Here is a 25,599-nt window from a genome sequence, read left to right on the forward strand (position 1 = left end):
CAGGCTCGGTCCTGGTCCTCCTGCTGCTGTCCGTAGCTCCACTGTGCGCTCTGCAGTCCTCATTCACCCAAAGAAGATCATTTTCATGTTACAGGATTAATTAATCCCCCTTCCAGGAAACGATGGTTTTGATTGGTTCATCAAGCGCTGCATTGATTGGCTGAGCAGCACTCAAGAACCAATCTGATGGCTGTTATTGGTTTATCATGTGCTGCATTAATTGGCTGAGTAAAGAACCAATCACAGCCATTGCGTTGTGGAGGCGGGATTTATGAATTGGCCAAGCAATGCCGCAGCTCACCGTGTCAGAGTTCCAGAGAGCAGCAGGAGGGACCTGGACCGCGCCTGCTAGGCAAGTATAATAAACCATCCCCTGAAAATAAGACCTGGCACCTCTTTTGGGGAAACACAGTACTACAGGTTTCCAGGAGCATATTTCCACAGGTGTGGCATAATTAAGCTGGCTTGGTGTGATGTTCTCCAGCCTGCCAATCCCCACTGGTCTGTTGTATATAAATATCATCCCTCTGGCTGGAGGGAGCTGGTGCTCCTCATTCCCCCTTGTGTTCGCATTCATCCTTGTTGCTCTGTGGGTGTGAGCTGAGATGTGCTTTGTGTGTGTGAGCTGGTTGCCAGACATGGGGTGTGAACAGTCCTGTTCCATTGTGTATGTATTCCATGCTGTGTTAGTGTGAACTGTGTCCTGTGCTCCTTGGATCATTTACCATCTCTGGGCTACTTAGGTTTCAGCGTGGTGTCATTCCTATCGGGACGAACACCCTGCTTGCAGGCAGGTTTCCAGGGGTTAGTTGTCCCGTCAGAGTAAGGACCTGTGAAACAACTAGGACCCTTGTAGTGGGCTTACGGGGTTAAGTGACTTGGCCAATCCACAAACTAATACCTTGTACTTTTTTTAGCAATTGCACCTGTTATGTGTGCAGGTATGTATGGTGCGTGTTTTGGCCGCCAGTCCGTCAGTTCTGTCCGTATGTTTGTGTTTGCCCGTGACTCCACTATGCAGTTCACTTGCTTTTGTGGTCCAGGTCTGCTATTCTCCTGTTTAGGGAGTAACTGTAGATAAGGAACATAACAGTCGTACTGATTAACAGAATAAAGTGTGTATGCCATAAAAAGAAGACCCCCAAAGAAGGCCTTTTTAAAAAAAAAAAAAATGTTCCTGTTTCCCTCCACTTACTTAGTACTTTTTACAGTTTTTTAATACTTATATGGTATGTCAAATAGTTCTATTGCAAAATACAACTTGTCCCAGAAAAACTCAGACACCTAAGTTGATGGATAAATAAAAGTTATGATTTTTTTTTTTTTTTTTTTTAAAGTGTGGAGAGAAAAAATCAAAAATGAAAAAAAGGACCACGTCCTGAAGGGGTTAACAGCATCTGTTTGGACTTTTTTTTTAGTGTTGGAACAAGAATTGGGTAATATACATAAGAATGGCCTAAGACTCACTCACTGTTATCATGTGGTGTGGACTTACAAAGAAACAAGGTGTAGATAAAAACAATAGCTATCACAAAGCTTTATTGACAGCACAACACATCCCTTAAAATCCCTCCTAGTTGGATAGAAAGTCCATAAAAGGACTGATTGATACAATTATTTCTCATCCTAAAGTGCTGGCAGATGTCCTCGTGGTCTCCTTGTCTGCAGTTCATCACTGTTCAGGTTCTGGTTCTAGCTTTCCAATGCACAAAGCTGAAAAGTCAGATAACTTTCAGAATGTCGGTCGGGGAAAGTCCACAGGAGACCTTGTACTCATCGAACAGCGACTTGAGTCCATCTATGTACAGTGTATGATAATGAGCCACTTCATCCTCTGATGGGACCGGAGAGTGCGGTACTCGAATTGGCCTCCCTACTGTAGTGAAAATACCAAGGTTAAAGTAAAGAAAGAGGATGAATTAAGTGAACATATTAGGCCATAGGGGGCAATATTATATCAGTATTATTCTTGTACATAGGAGGCAGTATTATAGTAGTTATATTCTTATACATAGGGGGCAGTATTATAGTAGTTATATTCTTGTACATAGGGGGCAGTATTATAGTAGTTATATTCTTGTACATAGGGAGCAGTATTATAGTAGTTATATTCTTGTACATAGGAGCAGTATTATAGTAGTTATATTCTTGTACATAGGGGGCATTATTATAGTAGTTATATTCTTATACATAGGAGGCAGTATTATAGTAGTTATATTCTTGTACATAGGGGGCAGTATTATAGTAGTTATATTCTTGTACATAGGAGGCAGTATTATAGTAGTTATATTCTTGTACATAGGGGGCAGTATTATAGTAGTTATATTCTTGTACATAGGGGGCAGTATTATAGCAGTTATATTCTTGTACATAGGGGGCAGTATTATAGTAGTTATATTCTTGTACATATGGGCAGTATTATAGTAGTTATATTCTTGTACATAGGGGGCAGTATTATAGTAGTTATATTCTTGTACACAGGAGCAGTATTATAGTAGTTATATTCTTGTACATAGGGGGCAGTATTATAGTAGTTATATTCTTGTACATAGGAGTCAGTATTATAGTAGTTATATTCTTGTACATAGGAGCAGTATTATAGTAGTTATATTCTTGTACATAGGAGCAGTATTATAGTAGTTATATTCTTGTACATAGGGGGCAGTATTATAGTAGTTATATTCTTATACATAGGGGGCAGTATTATAATAGTTATATTCTTGTACATAGGGGGCAGTATTATAGTAGTTATATTCTTGTACATAGGGGGCAGTATTATAGTAGTTATATTCTTGTACATAGGGGGCAGTATTATAATAGTTATATTCTTGTACATAGGGGGCAGTATTATAGTAGTTATATTCCTGTACATAGGGGGCAGTATTATAGTAGTTATATTCTTGTACATAGGGGGCAGTATTATAGTAGTTATATTCTTGTACATAGGGGTCAGTATTATAGTAGTTATATTCTTGTACATAGGGGCAGTATTATAGTAGTTATATTCTTATACATAGGAGCAGTATTATAGTAGTTATATTTTTGTACATAGGGGGCAGTATTATAGTAGTTATATTCTTGTACATAGGGAGCAGTATTATAGTAGTTATATTCTTGTACATACGAGCAGTATTACAGTAGTTATATTCTTGTACATAGGAGCAGTATTATAGTAGTTATATTCTTGTACATAGGAGTCAGTATTATAGTAGTTATATTCTTGTACATAGCGGGCAGTATTATAGTAGTTATATTCTTGTACATAGGGGGCAGTATTATAGTAGTTATATTCTTGTACATAGGGGGCAGTATTATAGTAGTTATATTCTTGTACATAGGGGGCAGTATTATAGTAGTTATATTCCTGTACATAGGGGGCAGTATTATAGTAGTTATATTCTTGTACATAGGAGGCAGTATTATAGTAGTTATATTCTTGTACATAGGAGGCAGTATTATAGTAGTTATATTCTTGTACATAGGAGGCAGTATTATAGTAGTTATATTCTTGTACATAGGAGCAGTACTATAGTAGTTATATTCTTGTATATAGGGGGCAGTATTATAGTAGTTATATTCTTGTACATGGAGCAGCATTATAGTAGTTATATTCTTGTACATAGTGGGCAGTATTATAGTAGTTATATTCCTGTACATAGGGGGCAGTATTATAGTAGATATATTCTTGTACATAGGGGGCAGTATTATTGTAGTTATATTCTTGTATATAGGGGGCAGTGTTATAGTAGTTATATTCTTGTACATAGGAGGCAGTATTATAGTAGATATATTCTTGTACATAGGAGGCAGTATTACAGTAGTTATATTCTTGTACATAGGGGGCAGTATTATAGTAGTTATATTCTTGTACATAGGGGCAGTATTATAGTAGTTATATTCTTGAACATAGGAGGCAGTATTATAGTAGCTATATTCTTGTACATAGGAGCAGTATTATAGTAGTTATATTCTTGTACATAGGGGGCTGTATTATAGAGGTTATATTCTTGTACATAGGGGGCAGTATTATAGTAGTTATATTCTTGTACATAGGAGCAGTATTATAGTAGTTATATTCCTGTACATAGGGGGCAGTATTATGGTAGCTATATTCTTGTACATAAGAGCAGTATTATAGTAGTTATATTCTTGTACATAGGGAGCAGTATTATAGTAGTTATATTCTTGTACATAGGGAGCAGTATTATAGTAGTTATATTCTTGTACATAGGGAGCAGTATTATAGTAGTTATATACTTGTACATAGGGAGCAGTATTATAGTAGTTATATTTTTGCACATAGGGGGCAGTATTATAGTAGTTATATTGTTGTACAAAGGAGCAGTATTATTGTAGCTATATTCCTGTACATAGGGGGCAGTATTAAAATAGCTATATTCCTGTACATAGGGGGCACTGTTATAGTAGTTATTTTCTTGTACATAGGAGAAGTATTATAGTAGTTATATTCTTGTACATAGGGGCAGTATTATAGTAGTTATATTCTTGTACATAAGATCGGTATTATAGTAGTTATATTTTTGTACATAGGAGCAGTATTATAGTAGTTATATTCCTGTACATAGGGGGCAGTATTAAAGTAGTTATATTCTTGTACATAGGAGCAGTATTATAGTAGTTATATTCTTGTACATAGGAGGCAGTATTATAGTAGTTATATTCCTGTACATAAGGGGCAGTATTATAGTAGTTATATTTTTGTACAAAGGAGCAGTATTATAGTAGTTATATTCCTGTACATAGGGAGCAGTATTATTGTAGCTATATTCTTGTACATAGGGGGCAGTATTATAATACTTATATTCTTGTACATAGGGGGCAATTATTATAGTACTTATATCCTTGAACATACGGGACAGTATTAAAGTAATTATATTCTTGTACATAGGAGCAGTGTTAGAGTAGTTATATTCCTGTACATAGGGGCAGTATTATAGTAGTAATATTCTTGTACATAGGGGGCAGTATGATAGTAGTTATATTCTTGTACATAGGAGGCAGTATTATAGTAGTTATATTCTTGTATATAATAAGCAGTATTATAGTAGTTATATTCTTGTACATAGGGGGCAGTATTATAGTAGTTATATTCTTCTATATAGGGGCAGTATTATAGCAGTTATATTCTTGTACAGAGGGGGCAGTATTATAGTAGATATATTCTTGTATATAGGGGCAGTATTATAGCAGTTATATTCTTGTACATAGGAGGCAGTATTATAGTAGTTATATTCTTGTACATAGGGGGCAGTATTATAGTAGTTATATTCTTGTACATAGGAGGCAGTATTATAGTAGTTATATTCTTGTACATAGGGGCAGTATTACAGTAGTTATATTCTTGTACATAGGGGGCAGTATTATAGTAGTTATATTCTTGTACATAGGGGGCAGTATTATAGTAGTTATATTCTTGTACATAGGAGGCAGTATTATAGCAGTTATATTCTTGTACATAGGAGGCAGTATTATAGTAGTTATATTCTTGTACATAGGGGGCAGTATTATAATAGTTATATTCTTGTACATAGGGGGCAGTATTATAGTAGGGATATTCTTGTACATAGGGGGCAGTATTATAGTAGTTATATTCCTGTACATAGGGGGCAGTATTAAAGTAGTTATATTCCTGTACATAAGGGGCAGTATTATAGTAGTTATATTTTTGTACAAAGGAGCAGTATTATAGTAGTTATATTCCTGTACATAGGGAGCAGTATTATTGTAGCTATATTCTTGTACATAGGGGGCAGTATTATAATACTTATATTCTTGTACATAGGGGGCAATTATTATAGTACTTATATCCTTGAACATACGGGACAGTATTAAAGTAATTATATTCTTGTACATAGGAGCAGTGTTAGAGTAGTTATATTCCTGTACATAGGGGCAGTATTATAGTAGTAATATTCTTGTACATAGGGGGCAGTATGATAGTAGTTATATTCTTGTACATAGGAGGCAGTATTATAGTAGTTATATTCTTGTATATAATAAGCAGTATTATAGTAGTTAGATTCTTGTACATAGGGGGCAGTATTATAGTAGTTATATTCTTCTATATAGGGGCAGTATTATAGCAGTTATATTCTTGTACATAGGGGGCAGTATTATAGTAGATATATTCTTGTATATAGGGGCAGTATTATAGCAGTTATATTCTTGTACATAGGAGGCAGTATTATAGTAGTTATATTCTTGTACATAGGGGGCATTATTATTGTAGTTATATTCTTGTACATAGGGGCAGTATTGTAGTAGTTATATTCTTGTACATAGGAGGCAGTATTATGGTAGTTATGTTCTTGTACATAGGAGGCAGTATTATAGTAGTAATATTCTTGTACATAGGAGGCAGTATTATAGTAGTTATATTCTTGTACATAGGGGCAGTATTATAGTAGTTATATTCTTGTACATAGGGGCAGTATTGTAGTAGTTATATTCTTGTACATAGGAGGCAGTATTATAGTAGTTATATTCTTGTACATAGGGGCAGTTTTGTAGTAGTTATATTCTTGTACATAGGAGGCAGTATTATGGTAGTTATGTTCTTGTACATAGGAGGCAGTATTATGGTAGTTATATTCTTGTACATAGGAGGCAGTATTATACTAGTTATATTCTTGTACATAGGAGGCAGTATTATAGTAGTTATATTCTTGTACATAGGGGCAGTATTATAGTAGTTATATTCTTGTACATAGGAGCAGTATTATAGTAGTTATATTCTTGTACATAGGGGGCAGTATTATAGTAGTTATATTCTTGTACATCTGGGGCAGTATTATAGTAGGTATATTCTTGTACATAGGGAGCAGTATTATAGTAGTTATATTCTTGTACATAGGGGGCAGTATTATAGTAGTTATATTCTTATACATAGGACGCAGAATTATAGTAGTTATATTCTTGTACATCGGAGGGCAGTATTATAGTAGTTATATTCTTGTACATAGGGGACAGTATTATAGTAGTTATAGTCTTGTACTTTGGAGGGCAGTATAATAGTAGTTATAGTCTTGTACATAGGGGGCAGTATTATAGTACTTATATTCTCGTATATATGGGGCAGTGTTGTAGTAGTTATATTCTTGTACATAGGGGGCAGTATTATAGTAGTTATATTCTTGTACATAGGGGCAGTATTATAGTAATTATATTTTTGTACATAGGGAGCAGTATTATAGTAGTTATATTCTTGTACATAGGGGCAGTATTATAGTAGTTATATCCTTGTACGTAGGAGCAGTATTATAGTAGTTCTATTTTTGTACATAGGTGGCATTATTATAGCGGTTATATTCTTGTACATAGGTGGCAGTATTACGCTGGTTATATTCTTGTACATAGGGGCAGTATTATAGTAGTACTATTCTTGTACATAGGGAACAGTATTATGCTGGTTATATTCTTGTACATAAGGGGGCAGTGTTATATTAGTTATATTCTTGTACATAGGAGGCAGTATTATAGTAGCTATATTGTTGTATATAGGAGGCAGTATTATAGTAGTTATATTCTTGTACATAGGGGGCAGTATTATAGTAGTTGTATTCTTGCACGTAGGGGGTTGTATTTTAGTAGTTATATTCTTGTACAAATGGGGCAGTATTATAGTAGTTATATTCTTGTACATAGGGTCAGTATTATAGTAGTTATATTCTTTTACTTAGGGGGCAGTATTATAGTAGTTATATTTTTGTACATAGGGGGCAGAATTATAGTAGTTATATTTTTGTACATAGGGGCAGTATTATAGTAGTTATATTCTTGTACATAGCAGGCAGTATTATAGTAGTTATATTCTTGTACATAGGGGCAGTATTATAGTAGTTCTATTCTTGTACATAGAGGACAGTATTATAGTAGTTATATTCTTGTACATAGAGGGCAGTATTATAGTAGTTATATTCTTGTACATAGGGGGCAGTATTATAGTAGTTATATTCTTGTACATAGTGGGCAGTATTATAGTACTTATATTCTTGTACATAGGGGGCAGCATTATAGTAGTTATATTCTTGTACATAGGGGCAGTATTACAGTAATTTTATTCTTTTACATAGGCAACATTGGTGTAATATATTGTATCGGCTTTTACTCTTCTCTTCTTCATAGCTGATAATCTTTGGAAAAAACTCCTTGCTTTGTGAAACAGAACATGAATATTTTGGCTCTATGCTGACTCATTATTCTATTCATAAATAAGTGATTCATCATACTTATCCACATGGTGGGTATTAGCTTACAGATAGAACTATCTGAATTGTGGCCATTGTAGTATTTTTCTGGAAGTGCATGGGAATTTTATTAATCATTTTGGTTATCCACATCATCATGTTTTGGGTATTTGCGGCGTCCCCCATACATATAGATGACCCCCTCCTCTTCCACCACATTTATTATAAACACTCATTATTATGAATATCTTCCGTTCTTGTACATTTCCCTTTTCCCCTGCGTCTGTATATTCCATCTGTCCTGCCGTTTTGCTGGTTGCAACAGATTTTCTTGCCTTGCTCCCCCTCCCGGTCTCTCGCCGCCCCCTCCTCTCCTCTCTGTCCTCTGTGTCGTTCTCTTTGTGTCTTATTTCCTTTTCTTTCCTTCTTCTTTTCTTTCTCCATGATCCCCCTCCTTCGCCAGGCTGTGGTGCAGCCCCTCTACCCTCCCTCAGTTTCGTGCCCTCTCTGCCGCTAGCTGTGCCCGCTCCCCTCTCTCCTTGGCATTGTCCTCTATATATCTGTCTCCTGGGTATCTCTGTAACCAGATGACACAGAATCTGCGTCTAATGTTACCATAACCTAGAATTACACCCACTCAGATGTAGTGTACACCAGCTCAGCCTGGCAGGCCGCAGATCATCTCACCCAGATATAATGTTCACCAGCTCATCCTGGCACGCCGCAGAGCATCTCACTGAAGCATAAAGATATCCAACTTAGCCTAGCATACCGCATATCATATCTTTCCAATATAAGGTACACTACTTTATCCCCCCTTGCTGCAGATCATTTCCCCCAGAGTTAAAGTACACCACCCAGACCTTATTGCCAAGAATCGTTCCATGTAAGAGGCCCCTCGGAGATGTCCTCGGGCCCTTCTTACACATTGAAATAAAGTGCACATAGGCATACGGACAGTATTGTGACTGTAGCGGTGCCAAGCAGCTCCTGAAAGGGGCTGCATTTTTATCGTTGCTTTGATCATCAGCTATTACTTACCCACACTGGTTAGTGGTCGAGGAAATGGGTTAAGACCCCAGCTGCTCCCCCCAAACACTCCTGTGCCTTTAAAAAGACAAGGGGCAAAACCAACATGTTTCTTACATAGAAGCTGAAGTTTCCAGCCCCAGGAATCTGGAGCAAAACGCACTTGCTCATAGATATCATTCTCGCCAAAGGCGTACACAGGAACCAAGTCCGCCCTGAAATCAAAAATGTGAATTACCAAGTGGATAAACTGGCCTCGAATAATATTAAACCCCTCCCTATTAATCTGACCACTCCTCCTTCTTTGGCCAAGCCCCACCCACGATCTGATCATTATACAAATCAGGAGAAGCGTTTTGGCCACAAATAAGACAACTGGAAAGTAAGTAATAAAGAATTCTATTGTCTGTGCGAACGTCCTATAAAAGAAGCGGAGTTACCCTTTAAGATGTTACCTACCCATTTTCCAAGGCGAGTCTTACAAAGCCCTTCCTGTTGCTCAGAGTTACTGTATGCTCCCCTGGACTGCTCTGTAAGGACTCTGTCGCTCCCCCTACTACAATGAAGACCGCATTGCCTGTACCACAGAAGGTCAGGAGGTATTTCAGGCTGTCTTTACTCACAGGGGTAACTCCTAGGCGAGAAGTGAAGGTAAAGGTTCATGAGGCCGTGAGGGGGTACAGAAGAGGGCAAATTACTTCTAGAATACAGTACTTATGATTACAAAAGGCACTATATGGAATATATACATTATATACTGTGGCATATGCAAATCCTGACTAGAATAGTGTACAAATTACACTACACAATGATTGAAAGCTACAACTCTGCATCGCCACCTGGTTATTGTTATGTGGTACTTCACTGGTAATTTGCTCTTATTCCTACGATTTTATACAAAAATGTCAATCGACTGAGGACTCCAACTTTGAACACCTCAAAACAATTTAAAATGCTACAAGTCCAGCAGCAAAGACCTATAGAATCAGCACTGATCCACCTAATCTAGTATATTGGGTTTTATTAAAGTGACCCTCTGGTATCAGGACAAAATTCTGCTCCAACATAGGAAGGGTAGGAGTTATATTACCTGCAGTTGCTCTTCTTTCGCCCCTCAGTTTCAGGCTGTGTTTTGGCCATCCAAGATGGCTGCTGAAATTTTTGGTATTGCCTAAGGCACACTGTGCACTGTTCTCTGATTGGCTAATGCTAATCATATGAGAAACTCTGGCCAATCAGAAAGCAGGTCTAGTACATTAGTAGTTAACACTAACAATGCCTTGTGGGCATTAGGTAGTCTAAAGATTGTGGCTGCCATCTTGGATGGCTAAGACTAGGAAAAACACAGAACCAGCAGATCGGAGGGACGGGAGCATGGTTGTCACCTACAGTCTCTTCACCTGCCGACATGATGTAGTCACGGTATACAGGGAACTTAAAGAGCCCTGCAAGAACAGCCAGCCACGAACGGACGCCTGGGTATATTTCAGAGAAACCAGTGGCTTCGGTAGCAAAGTTACAGAAAGATGATGCCGAAAAGATTCCATGGGGGTGACATCCGAGTACGTAATTCCTGTCGGGGCTGAGCGGAGCGGTCTGAACGAGCTGTTGGGGTTCAACAAACAAAAATACAGACTTTCACAAGCGCATAAATGACTTTATATGGTAATATACTAAAAACTGCTACTTAGTTATTAGGGTGTCTCTTGGTGAGGAATGCTGTAGAATGTGATGCCAGCAGGGCCACCCACAAGCCATTCTGCCTCTGTTAGGATATTTAGGTACAGGCCTAAGGACAAATACAGTCTTTTCTCCTGGTGAAGGAAAGCTTAGTCACACCTCTGCCTAATTATGCCAAAATCAATTGTCATTGTCTATGACATAGACCAACCAACCTTTTTAAAGGGCCACTCCAGTGAAAACACATTTTTCCATCAGTGCCCCCTTCACCTGATGTCTGTCATACTGTTTAAGTGTCCTTTGTGTATTCTAGCCACTTCCATGCAGTGCAGCGCCCTATCTGATACTTATCAGACACCATCTTGAGAGTGAGATTTTTTACTTTCACTTGCAAATCTATCCCATGATGCATTAGCCCAGCATTAGATAGAGGCTATATCATTTAAGCACTGCGGAATAAGTTGGCGCTATACAAATAAAGATTAATATTATATTATTACCATTTCTGTTTGCTGAGGGAACAGTTTAATTATAATTACCTTCTATATTCACCTAAAAAAAGCTACAGACCATAAGTATCCAGCCGGGAGGATGAGCTGTGATCTCCTCTATTATAATTGTGTGACAGGAGCTGTGTGATCATCATCAGAAACTTTGGCAGGGGTGTCTGTTTTTCCCTGTAGGCAGTTTGTGTGGTAAATCCATGTAACAGCATTACACAAACTGAGAAATTGACTAGTTTCAGACAGCGTAACCCCAAGTACATCTGAGCTGCTCAAAACTGAGAACAGATGTGTGAACAAACTCTAAAAAGAATGTCTCTTGCTCTGGAGGACTCAATATGATCATGTATTTATTTGAATAAGTGAGATGTAATACTCTATTTTTTCAACAGGAGGCACTGTAGGGAAATGTGTGGCTACTCATAGCGGCTTCTGCCTGCAACATCAAGGGAGCAGAAGCAGGTCTGCGTTAAGAAAAGGGGAGGGGTTGTCCTTACACTTTAAGACTGAAAAAGTTTTAGAACCAACAGGAGGAGAAACACAAAACAGCAGACGATGAACATAGTCATTTCATGTAGTTTTTAGCACATTCAGACAGAACAAGAGCTTTATCTTAATATGAACCTATGATGAGAAGATCCAACTCATTAGAAAAGATGATCATGACCAGAAGAGATCAAAGTAAAGGAGAAAGAGGAAAACCATCAGCGAAATGGTTAGAGACAATCACCAAGCTCATGAACAACGAGTCTGAAGACCAAAGCAAAAGACAGGACATTCTGGGGAAACATCATCCATATGGTCAGCAAGAGGGAAACCCAAGCTGGTGGCCCGATGGTAATAGTGAGATAGTGGTAGATTACCTTAATTGGAAAGTAATCTCTGAAATACTTCCAGACTGTCCATCTTCGCACCCATTCTGATCTACGACCACCTGTCGAGCAAGACCATGAAGAACGTTACGAATCCTATCTATGGCATTCCGCGTCTGAATATTTTTAGGTCAGAAGATATTATTGGGATGCAGGAGCTAATATCCTCAATAAAGGCCAGAACAAAGGAGCTAAGGTGTTTAAGCCATGACTGGGGTATCATGGATGCACTTTCCCCCTATTATCCATTACTTCCATCCCTCCTCCACCAAGCTCCACATTTACTTTCCCCAGTTGTACCACCAAATAAAGACACAAGACATCGAGTGATGATAGAAAAATATAGGCCAAAGCAGCCTCTGTATTAACAAAATAAAAGTTTAAAGAAGTTTTCCAGGCAGTGCGCACTGTCACAGCCGGGATACACCGGGGTCGGAGCAAAAGATGCTGCTATGACCCTGGTGTAGTGGCCGTCATTTGTAATTGCACATGCAGCTCTCATTGAACTCAATGGGTTTGTGGTGGCCCAGTACATGCTTTCCTGGCCCCTTCCATATTGTCATACATGTCATGTTTTGATGCTCTGCGCAAAATGTCTTGTCATTCTGTTATGTGTATAGCAGAGCTGCAACGTGTGATGGGTTAATGTCTGCAAAATATGAGCTGACTGTCTGGTAAATGTAACAATTTATGTCCTGTCACGTGGTATGAGAGAGGTTATAAAAGTGAGTGTTTGAGAGCGGGAAATGGTTCATGTCTTCAGGAGTCAGGAGGTCCAGCTACATGGGGGCACCTTCAGCCCTCATCTAGTGAAGCATGGAAGAGGAGGAGAGATTTCCCGGAGTGCTTGTCTTTTTCATGAAGATGGAGTGAGCCCCAAAGAGAGAGAGAGTGAGCAATCAGTGAGTTAAGACTTTCTCAAGGCCCAGTGCAGAGGTACTCTTTCTTCTTCTTCAGCTGTTCACACCCAAGCGTCCTGAAGTCTGGGACCACTGGGTGGAGGTACTCGTCTTAAGTTGTCACACACGCAGGCATCCTGAAGTCTGGGATCGCTGTGTGGAGGTACTCATCGTCAAATTTGTCTGTATATACTTTTCCTTTTGCCTGCACTTGGAATACTGCTGATTTTTGCCTTGTGTTGTTTGAAGTTATCCCCCAGTAAAGTTATTCCAGGCCCTGACCGTTACCGGGGACCTGAGGTACTACAACCTTGTCTGTGGCTCAGTTATTTCTCCGCTAACATTCATGCCAGTGGGTGCCAGAATGGTGGCGTCACCCGTGACAACCCTTTCACCTGTCCTAATGTTTATTGGGCATCCACATGCCAAGAGGTCCAGTGTTGCCCTGGCCTTGGCTGCGTGCATCCCTCCGGGAGGGAGCGTTGTAAGTGCTGCCGTGATAACGCAGCATCTTGTCCTCCCAGCTCCTCAGCGTATGCCATGTGTCCGGGGTCACCCTACGGGACGCTGCAGATTGATTGTCCAAAGAACACATTATGCATACCTATGGCTATAAATGTGGTATGGTGCTACAGGGTGACTGCACAAGACAGTTGCATCCTAGTGATAGTCCTAGAAATCTATGGAGCATTACATATGTAGACCAGGGGAACAGCCTTATCATGCTGCAATTTTACCCCTAAAGCCTTATGTATGCTTTTCCACTCAACCTGATGAAACCAATCAAAAAACATACATTTCTGAGGGTGAAAATCCATGTGAACTCAGGATCATTCTCAACATAATGTGAGAATGTCCTGGGGGTACTGATAAGTGAACTTTACAAAAGTTTTGTTTGACTAGTTTGCTGAATTTGAGCAAAACATTTGGTTCGGTCTGAATTATTTTGAACTGAACTGGAATTTTACAAAAACCCTAAATCTTTAATTCCATGAGGAGGAGAAAAAGGACAAAGAGCAGGAGGAGGAGGAAGAGAAAAAGAAATTGGAAGAGGAGGAAGAGGAAGAGGAAGAAAAGGAGGAAAAAGAAGAGTAGGAAGAAGGAAAAGGAATAATCTTAGTGGGTTTGGCCGAGACGAACTGCTCGAGCTTCAGGTTCTCGCTGAACCGAACTTTTAGCAAGGTTTGATCCCAAACAGGGTTCGACTGTTTAGGCCTGCTCAACACTACTTGGCATCGCCATCACTTAGGATAGAGCTGTGTTTATATAACCTGCGTGGTCCTGATAAAACTGTTTTCGGTTGCTTATAATTACCTTTGGGTTGTTTTTATTACTTGTTTAGGGGAATCCATGGCAATCACACTGAACTTTTTTATTCTTTCCTTAATGTGATGTGTAGATGGGATTACCTCTAACCGGAGTCTCCCAATCGTTGAACAGCCAGGTAAAATACACCACAGGTATGATCCAGAATGAGGTGAACAACAAATACAGGAGGAGGATGGTGAAAAATGTCCCTGAGAGAAGGCAAAACGAGTGTATTAGAATTCAGTAGCATGAAAGCATCTATGTATAACACCCAATAGCCAATAAGATCCAAGGAATCAGCACAACAGCAGTGAAGTGTGTTGAACTTGTAGGGGGCAAGGACCTGTCCACTGATATGATGATGTTTCATAATTTGAGGAGTGGAAGAGACACTGGAAAAGTTGGATGGTGGAGAAGCAAAGACCGCAGTAAAACAAAGTATTTCAGGATATAGGGGTGTCGATTTAGCTGCCCAGGAGCCTCGAGAACAAGGGGCCTTCTAAAGTCTGTATGTTGGACTGGCTGACTAGAATATCTACTACAGGAGATTCTCACTATGTTCTCTGATTTATGAAGCAGGTACTTTACGATAATCTCCTGTCCTCCAGCCAGTTAACTTCTAGAGAGAAATAGACTTTTACATAGGAGTCAAAAATGTAATGTGCTGGGCAGCACAGGCATGTATGGTGTCTACCGGATGAGACGGTTGACCTCTTTGTACAACATTTCATAGAAGGTGGAATGAGGGGCCATTGTAGAGAGGTCAGAAGGTGCATGCACTCTAGGGCCTTGACTATCCACAATTCCTTCCCAGGTTGATGCTTCTGATCCAACTGTCAGTAGTGTTTGGCGTCTACAGGACTTAACTGTTGACCAGCTCAGTTTCTCTCTGGATATGAAATGCACCAAATAAAACAGAATTTGTCAGCCTCATCATTGGTCAATCATGACCCATAGAATTTCCAGACTATTGGATGGCACACTTGTTGTTGTAGACTTAAACTTTCTTTCCACTTACCCATCAGAAGAAATGTCAGCACCCACTGGAAAACGCTAATTGCCAGGACATGCTTCCTCATGGACTCCTCCATCCTGGACCTTGTCCTTGTGTTACCTGCCAATGGAAGCACAAGCCATATAATTCAGTCATCCTCAATTCAGAAGATGGATCGGTCATGTATTTAATGATTCATGGTCCACTCATTCTTAGCCCTAAGACTTGCCCTTTTACCCACATTGGGGTTAGCATTTCCAACCCAACTTCAGCTACCATAGGTGGATCGTTCATCCAATCCTGGACAGTTATTTTCCCTTCCAACTATATACATGTATTGGGGTCAAGGATAATGGGGTTGCCTGTTTTCTGCTCCCATGTGCATTCCATGTGGGTAGATTCCTTTGATGCAACTGTTTTCAGTTTCATGTTGGAAATTAGGAAGAGGATATGTTAAAGAAGATATGACATGATATGAGTCAACAACCGATGATTGTGAAGAAGTACGGCCATTTATAACCTGAGCTATCCATAGAGGAAAAGGGTCCATAGAAAAAAGACCTGAGTCTTCTGCTCTGTTGAAGGGATAAGAAAAGCACAACCTTAATTTGCTCATCTTGGGGTGTTTAAGGAGATAGGTAACACTGCCCAGGATTACATTGCCTATATGAAAGGGCCATAGAACCAATATAAATGAAAGGTTCTCTGTCCGAAGCCCAAAACTCTATGTCCACAATTCAATGGTCTTTTTTAAGTCACAACCTCCATCTTAAAGGGATGATATCACCAAAAAATGTTTCCTTTAATTAGGACCAGATAAAGAAACATTTTCCATTTTTCTAATCAATTTTTATTTTCTGATTGTGGAATGTTTTTATCCTGTTGTCTGTACATGTCTGGGGGCGGCCAACCTGCCTGAGCTACATTTAATGCCTTTAGAAAGATGCTTTACAGCAGCTTCATGGGCCATTCACACAATGGACAGGGGAGGACTCATTGACTTGTATGGAGACTGATCTAGACATGCTCAGTGCCGAGGTCATTTTACAGGGAGGGGAGCAGATGGTCACAGCTGATCACCTAATGTAAATGCTGGCTCCTGTGTTATCTACATACAGGTGTCCCCTCTCAGTATCATCCTACCTGTGATGTTAGTGAGACGACGGCTGCAAAGTTTTCTCTATGGATCAGGAAGTGACAGACTAGTACCAGGCTCTGTGCTCAGGGTGAAAGATGCAGGATTGTAGGATTTTTTTTTAAATAGATTGTGTCCAAAAATGTAAAAAAAATATTTTTAACACAAAAATGTGATTTATATAATAAGTTGTTTTCTGATGACACCTTCCCCTTTAAAAATGCAAAAAACAGGCCTGATTGTGACAGCCCCGCCTGTTTTGCCAATATTAGACCAAAATCATAAAACTATATTATATAACTCCAGCCAATAAATAAGAAAGTCTAGATTTTCAAGACTTAGGCCGGATTCACAGGAGCATACGTGTATTTGCTCGCACATTTGTGCAACGTGTAGTACCCCAGAGTTGGGGTCCCATAGCGCTTTATTAGCCGACGATGTGGTATGTGTAGGTTTGTCTTAATGTTGGTCTATGTGTATTGGCCTTAACTGGTGTTAATGTCTGGTGTTGTCTCTGTCTAAGGGCTTTTACCCACTAGCGGTTTATCACTCAGTGTTTTCAATGGGGCCAGTGGCACCAGCGCCAACCCTATTGAAAACGTAAGGGAGTATATCGCTGACTTCTGCCACAGCTGTGACAGCTGTGGCAGAAGTCAGTGATATTATACCATTGCTGTCAATGGCGGCGGCGCTGCTGCTGCCGGCCCCATTGAAAACAGTGGGTTGTAAGCAACCCCCTCAGCATGATTTTTGGGAAATGGCTTAAAATATAAGCCCTTCCCTGAAAATCATCCCTATGTGGTGAAAAAGAAAAGATATTACATACTCACCTCTTTGTCGCTCAGGCGGGTCCTCCGGCTGGCTCCCCTGCACTGCTGTCAAGCTCTTTCAGCAGGTGGGGATTTAAAAATCCCCACTTCCTGAAAGGGCTGTGCTGATTGGCTGAGCACTCAGCCAATTACAGGCTGCACTTCGCTATTCATCAGCTGTGGCAGAAGTCAGCGATATACTCCCTATGTTTTCAATGGGGCTAGTGCTGCTGCGGTTGGTCCCATTGGAAACACTGAGCAACATCGCGGATTTCTTCTCTGCGATGCGAAGCTGGAGGGAAAAATCGCAAATGAGTATGAAACCATTAAAAATCATTGGCTTCATAATCATCGCTGTCACATCGCAGGGAAAAATATCGCTAGTGGGTAAAAGCCCTTAGGGCTTCTACCCACTTGCGTTTTTTTTAACGCTGCGAGATCGCTGCGTTTTTTTTACGCGATTGTCAATAAGACTTTCTAATGTTAAAACCGCATCGCACAAAAATCGTAAAGCACAAACTTGTGATGCGTTTATAACATTAGAAAGTCCTATTGACAATCATGTAAAAAAAACGCAGCGATATCGCAGCGTTAAAAAAAACGCAAGTGGGTGTGAGCCCTAACTCTGCATGACTATGCAGAATGCACCCATATCCACTCTGTTACCTGTCAGCCACCCATAGCTAAGAATGGGATTGGGTGGAAAGAATTTCCTTAGCCCAGGATTGGTTAGTTGGGTGAGTATAAAAGACAGGGCATGGGTGGGGTTCAAGGAGTTCAGAGAAGTAGTCTAACAGAGTACAGAGTTTAGTCTAAGTGAGAAGAAGCAGATGTAGGCGAGCCTAGTCCAGGCTAGCCTAGCCTAGTCTCGGAGCCCAGTCCCCGAGGAGGTTGGGAGAAGAGGAGTCTGAAGAAAAGGAGTCAATGTCTGTGCAAATCTAGACGTGGAGAGCTGGAAGTCAGAGGGGAGTCTTTTTCTACCCTGCCAAGAGGAATCTGAGCCAGGGCAGACCCCACACAAGCTAGAAGGAAAGCAGGCACCACAATCGTGAGTGTAACTTGTCCCTGCAGTCAGAAATCAGTGTGTGCCCTGGAGAGCCTGCACTAAGCCCTCCATTCCCCCACAAACTGTTGTGGAAGTTAATGCCTGCTGCAAAGAAAGTGTGGACTTTGTATTCAGTAATAAGTATAAGTAAACTGTGTGCCTTTGGTTCTACTAAAGCTCTTTGGGACTCGTCTTGTTATTTCACTAACACAACACGTTCAAAGGCACTGGCGTCACGTCGGCCATTACACAAACTTCTCATTGTTATCGCTAAGAACACTATTACTATCCCTCTTATTGCATGAGCCACCATTTCAGGCTGGGCAGAAACCACTGTGACAAGGTTAAAGATGGCGCACCCACTGGGACAGCCTGCTGGCTTCTGCTCGCTGCACCACGTTTTTGCGCATTAGCATATATCCAAGCACAACTGCATTTTTTAACTATACTTTTTATGCAAGCAAATCGTGTGCAATAAAGCCACCAGCCGCGGTCCTGTACATCGAAATGGCCAATTAGACTAATTAGTCTCACATGTTCTATTTCCCTACGGTTTCTTTTATCTGCAACGGAATTGTGAATGCAAAATACACGCTTGTAAACAAACCCATTGAAATCTATGGGTTCTATTTATTACGTATCACGCGCATAGATGTATCATGCGCCAATATCCCCGTGTGACTCAGGCCGAAAAGCTGAACTGTATATTAAATCGTTCTATTCACCAAACTTCATTCATGGGAATTCTGTAGGAATTTCCCTTTAAATATTCAATAGGCAATTCCTAATTACTAAGGCCGCCTGCAGATGAATGGAATCCGCCCATGTGCCGACGTTTGCGCATACCTGTCATTTGTCTTCATCTGTACTGCTAATGGTCCGCATGGCTCACCGTTGGACATGCGCAATACAGATTTTTTTTTAACTCCTGCTTTCCCCATGTCATCGCCTAGCGATGATGCGGAATCCGCCAGCTCTCCACAATGTCATTTGTGGAAGGGCCGCGGGTCGGACGTGTTCTATTGACTTCAATGGAAGTTGTCTGTGCAAAAATGGAGCATGCTGCAATTTTTTTCTGCAAGCGGAAAATCGCTGGTGTGAGCGGACATGCAGATGCTCCCTTGGTTTGAATTGGTGCGGAATCCCACAGATCTTCCACGAGGTAGACAATAGCAGATTCCACAATTCAAACCCGGTCATGTGCAGGTGGCCTAAGTCATGGTGGGTTATGGTCAAGGTTGTAGCCTACATCGATATCAGTCATTGTGGTAGTGTACTTTGACTGAACATGCAGGGACGTCTTCTCATCAATGAGAGGCGCTAACGTAACCTTATATACCAACCAGACCAATCTCACCTGTACAGGCATGTATGACAGTTTATAAAGATATGACAAGACATCACCTGTCAAACATAATGATGCTTATCCCCTGGGTCAGGCAGGCGATGGGAGGCTTAGGTGGGGGAGTGATTGGTACCCAACATGCCGAGACTCTGGGCGTCAACCGGACAAGCAACCATCCCCTTCGGTCACAATTCTACAGCAATCCGCCTAGCCCTGCGCTCAATATCGCTGCCACCACCAACGTTCACCAGTGTTGGACCCGAGTGTTAAATATCCACAATGATGTCTTTACTGATATGGCTTCATGTTAACACGGGCCAGCTTCACTAATTAACTGAAAGTTTCATTCTAAAAAGTTAGCAGTGCTTATTTACATTCACCTGATGTCACCTGTATATACAGACATCACCTGTACACAATGACTGATGTCACCTGTATATACAGACATCACCTGTACACAATGATTGATGTCCCCTGTATATACAGACATCACCTGTACACAATGATTGATGTCACCTGTATATACAGATATCACCTGTACACAATGATTGATGTCCCCTGTATATACAGACATCACCTGTACACAATGATTGATGTCCCCTGTATATACAGACATCACCTGTACACAATGATTGATGTCACCTGTATATACAGACATCACCTGTACACAATGATTGATGTCACCTGTATATACAAACATCACCTCTACACAATGACTGATGTCACCTGTATATACAAACATCACCTGTACACAATGATTGATGTCACCTGTATATACAGACATCACCTGTACACAATGATTGATGTGACCTATATATACAGACATCACCTGTACACAATGATCAGGGTCACCTGTATATACAGATATCACCTGTACACAATGATTGATGTCACCTGTATATACAGATATCACCTGTACACAATGATTGATGTGACCTGTATATACAGACATCACCTGTACACAATGATCAGGGTCACCTGTATATACAGATATCACCTGTACACAATGATTGATGTCACCTGTATATACAAATATTACCTGTACAAAATGATTGATGTCACCTGTATATACAGACATCACCTGTACACAATGATTGATGACACCTGTATATACAGACATCACCTGTACACAATGATTGATGACACCTGTATATACAGACATTACCTCTACACAATGATTGATGACACCTGTATATACAGACATTACCTCTACACAATGATTGATGACACCTGTATATACAGACATCACCTGTACACAATGATTGATGTCGCCTGTATATACAGATATCACCTGTACACAATGATGGATGTCACCTGTATATACAGATATCACCTGCACACAATGATTGATGACACCTGTATATACAGACATCCCCTGTACACGATGATCGATGTCACCTGTATATACAGACATCACCTGTACACAATGATTGATGTCGCCTGTATATACAGATATCACCTGTACACAATGATGGATGTCACCTGTATATACAGATATCACCTGTACACAATGATTGATGACACCTGTACATATGGCATCACCTGTACACAATGATCGATGTCACCTGTATATATAGACATCACCTGTACACAATGATCGATGTCACCTGTATATACAGATATAACCTGTACACAATGATTGATAACACCTGTATATACAGACATTACCTCTACACAATGATCGATGTTACCTGTATATACAGATATCACCTGTACACAATGATTGATGACACCTGTATATACAGACATCACCTGTACACGATGATCGATGTCACCTGTATATACGGACATCACCTGTACACAATGATCGATGTCACCTGTATATACGGACATCACCTGTACACAATGATCGATGTCACCTGTATATACAAACATCACCTGTACACAATGATTGATGACACCTGTATATACAGATATCACCTGTACACAATGATTGATGTCACCTGTACATGCAGATATCACCTGTACACAATCATTGATGACACCTGTATATACAGATATCACCTGTACACAATGATTGATGTCACCTGTACATGCAGATATCACCTGTACACAATCATTGATGACACCTGTATATACAGATATCACCTGTACACAATGATTGATGTCACCTGTATATACAGATATCACCTGTACACAATGATTGATGTCACCTGTACATACAGATATCACCTGTACACAATGATTGATGTCACCTGTATATACAGACATCACCTGTACACAATAATTGATATCACCTGTATATACAGATATCACCTGTACTCAATGATTGATGACACCTGTATATACAGATATCACCTGTACACAATGATTGATGTCACCTGTATATACAGACATAACCTGTACACAATGATTGTCACCTGTATATACAGACATCACCTGTACACAATGATCATTGTCACCTGTATATACAGATATCACCTGTACACAATCATTGATGTCACCTGTACATGCAGATATCACCTGTACACAATCATTGATGACACCTGTATATACAGATATCACCTGTACACAATGATTGATGTCACCTGTATATACAAATATTACCTGTACACAATGATTGATGTCACCTGTACATGCAGATATCACCTGTACACAATGATTGATGTCACCTGTATATACAGACATCACCTGTACACAATGATTGATGTCACTGGTATATACAGACAGACATCACCAGTACACAATGATTGTTGTCACCTGTATATACAGACATCACCTGTACACAATGATTGATGTCACCTGTATATACAGACATCACCTGTACACAATGATCGTTGTCACCTGTATATACAGACATCACCTGTACACAATGATCATTGTCACCTGTATATACAGATATCACCTGTACACAATGATCGATGTCACCTGTATATACAGACATCACCTGTAGACAATGATCGATGTCAGCTGTACATACAGACATCACCTGTACACAATGATCATTGTCACCTGTATATACCGACATCACCTGTACACAATGATCATTGTCACCTGTATATACAGATATCACCTGTACACAATGATTGATGTCACCTGTATATACAGATATCACCTGTACACAATGATTGATGTCACCTGTATATACAGACATAACCTGTACACAATGATTGTCACCTGTATATAGGGACATCACCTGTACACAATGATTGATGTCACCTGTACATACACATATCACCTGTACACAATCATTGATGTCACCTGTACATGCAGATATCACCTGTACACAATTATTGATGACACCTGTATATACAGATATCACCTGTACAAAATGATTAATATCACCTGTATATACAGATATAACCTGTACACAATGATTGATGTCACCTGTACATGCAGATATCACCTGTACACAATGATTGATGTCACCTGTATATACAGACATCACCTGTACACAATGATCGTTGTCACCTGTATATACAGACATCACCTGTACACAATGATCATTGTCACCTGTATATACAGATATCACCTGTACACAATGATCGATGTCACCTGTATATACAGACATCACCTGTACACAATGACCAATGTCACCTGTATATACAGACATCACCTGCACACAATGACCGATGTCACCTGTATATACAGACATCACCTGTACACAATGATCGTTGTCACCTGTATATACAGACATCACCTGTACACAATGACCGATGTCACCTGTATATACAGACATCACCTGTACACAATGACCGATGTCACCTGTATATACAGATATCACCTGTACACAATGATCATTGTCAGCTGTATATCCAGCTCTTACCTATAGGCACATGATATATAATACACAGAGTCTCGTCTCACCTGGATGTAGGATTACCTGTATATATGTGGCCCTTCACCTGTACCTGCGTCACACTTCCTCGTGTGCAGCGGCGCTCATGGTGTCACTGTGCCTACAGCTGCCTATATCTCATTATCGGATGCTCTGGACTTTGCTCATGTTAGCGATGGACTATAAGGACTGTGACCCCGGAACAGCCTGCAGCTTAACCCTTCAGTCACCACAGCCCTGGCCTTCAATGTGTTCTCTAGATGAGCCCCTGTCGCCACATTCACCTTCAGCTGTAATGAATTCATCCTGTATTAGTTTGACAAGGTGATAATTACGGGTAGTGACCCCCATCAGATACGGGGCATGCTGGGAGTTGTAGTTTTACAACTAGAGAGTTAGCGGTGGCGTCCTGTGCAGTCCAGTAGATTTGGATGCAATTATGCGGTTCAGATCAAGAATAAACATTTTTTGCCATCGTTTTCCATCAAATTGTAGATTTATTCCATCTGTTCTTCTCTGCTATCAGCCATTTACAGCCTACGGCGAGGTTAACCCTTTAAGAGAATAACTGACGAGGAGTCACTTTTGTAAGTCGCCCATTTTTGGGGTTAATGGCCCTTTAAGACCTCCATAATCTTAGTGATTTCTTTTATCCCTACGCCTCCAACTTCTCCCATCAGGCCTAATTTTGATTTTCGCCCCTTCTCCTCCGTCCTCCCTGGCCTTGTTTTCCATGGCTTTAAGTGCTGCCCTTTTGCACTCTGCCCTTGTACGTTTTTTAAACACGCACAGCTCATTTAACCCTTGATCGTCTGCAGGTGATCACCAACAAATTGTAGCAGCAGATATGGGGGGACCTGATTGCATAATAAACCATTGCCTTGTTACAAATGCCGCAGGGTCCGGGAAAGATGGTTTTACAGTGACAAGGCTTTTGTAGAGATGTAGCAGAGCTGAGCGTGTCATTAGGCTTATTAGGATGTCATGAGGTGGCTATAAGTGATCGTCCTGCATTATCGGACCCCTATGAGTTATCACTGTGCAGCCTCAGATTCCTAAATGACAAGTTCAGCTCCGCTACATATCTCTCTCTCTTATATATATATATAATCACTATGTCCTCCCTTTTTCTCAAACTAAACCTCCCTAAAACTGACCTTCTTGTCTTTCCGCTCTCCAACTGACCTCCCCTCAACATCTCCATTACAGTGTATGGCACCATCATAACCCCCAGACGGCATGCCCGATGCCTTGGGGTCACACTGGACTCTGACTCCTCCTTTGCCCCCCATATCCAATCTCTGGTCCAAACATGCCACATGCACCTCAGAAATATTGCTAAAATACGATCGTTCCTAACCACGGACACGCTAAAGACGCTCGTGGTTGCCCTCATCCCCTCCCGGCTTGACTACTGCAACTTGCTACTCATTGGCCTCCCCCGCACTAGACTCGCTCCACTCCAATCCATGCTAAATGCAGCAGCTAGGCTCATTTTCCTATCCAGTCGTTACTCAGACGCCTCTGCCCTGTGCCAGTCGCTGCATTGGCTGCCCATCCACTGCAGAACTAAATTTAAACTCCTCTACCTCACTCACAAAGCTCTGCATGGCGCTGCGCCACCATACATCGCCTCCCTACTGTCAGTACACCACCCAGCCGGCTCACTCCGATCGGCTAACACCCTCAGACTAAACACCCCTGTAATACGAACCTCACATGCTCGCCTACAGGACTTCACCAGAGCAGCACCCATCCTCTGGAACGCTCTACCCCAAGGCATCCGGACAATTCCCGATGCACGAAACTTCAGACGTGCCTTAAAAACGCACCTCTTCAGGGAAGCATACCAAATCTCCTGACCTAGTCCCCTGCCCCTCACTATGGTGCTCCACCCTGTTTGCCTTCTAATAAATGATCTGTACATGAAATGTCCTACTGCCTGTTTCCCCACCCCCTGCACCTCCTGTACCACCCCCAACCCATTTGTGTCTA

The 25,599-nt window shown here is 40.7% G+C and overlaps 1 protein-coding gene across 1 annotated transcript; it reads right to left on the reverse strand.

Moving 5' to 3' along the window:
* Positions 1-1,684: 1,684 nt before the first annotated feature.
* LOC136610880 (2-acylglycerol O-acyltransferase 3-like) lies at positions 1,685-23,751 on the reverse strand. Its single transcript, XM_066590079.1, has 8 exons — positions 23,650-23,751; positions 15,517-15,612; positions 14,600-14,707; positions 12,283-12,353; positions 10,637-10,841; positions 9,696-9,870; positions 9,249-9,451; positions 1,685-1,876 (listed from the first exon to the last, which is right to left on the reverse strand). Exons 2-8 carry the CDS (start codon positions 15,587-15,589, stop codon positions 1,722-1,724), a joined length of 990 nt encoding a protein of 329 aa, XP_066446176.1. The 5' UTR covers positions 15,590-15,612; positions 23,650-23,751; the 3' UTR covers positions 1,685-1,721.
* Between the last annotated feature and the right edge of the window lie 1,848 nt (positions 23,752-25,599).

This window comes from Eleutherodactylus coqui, chromosome 2, assembly GCF_035609145.1.
Source record: "Eleutherodactylus coqui strain aEleCoq1 chromosome 2, aEleCoq1.hap1, whole genome shotgun sequence".
NCBI classification, from domain to species: Eukaryota; Metazoa; Chordata; class Amphibia; order Anura; family Eleutherodactylidae; genus Eleutherodactylus; species Eleutherodactylus coqui.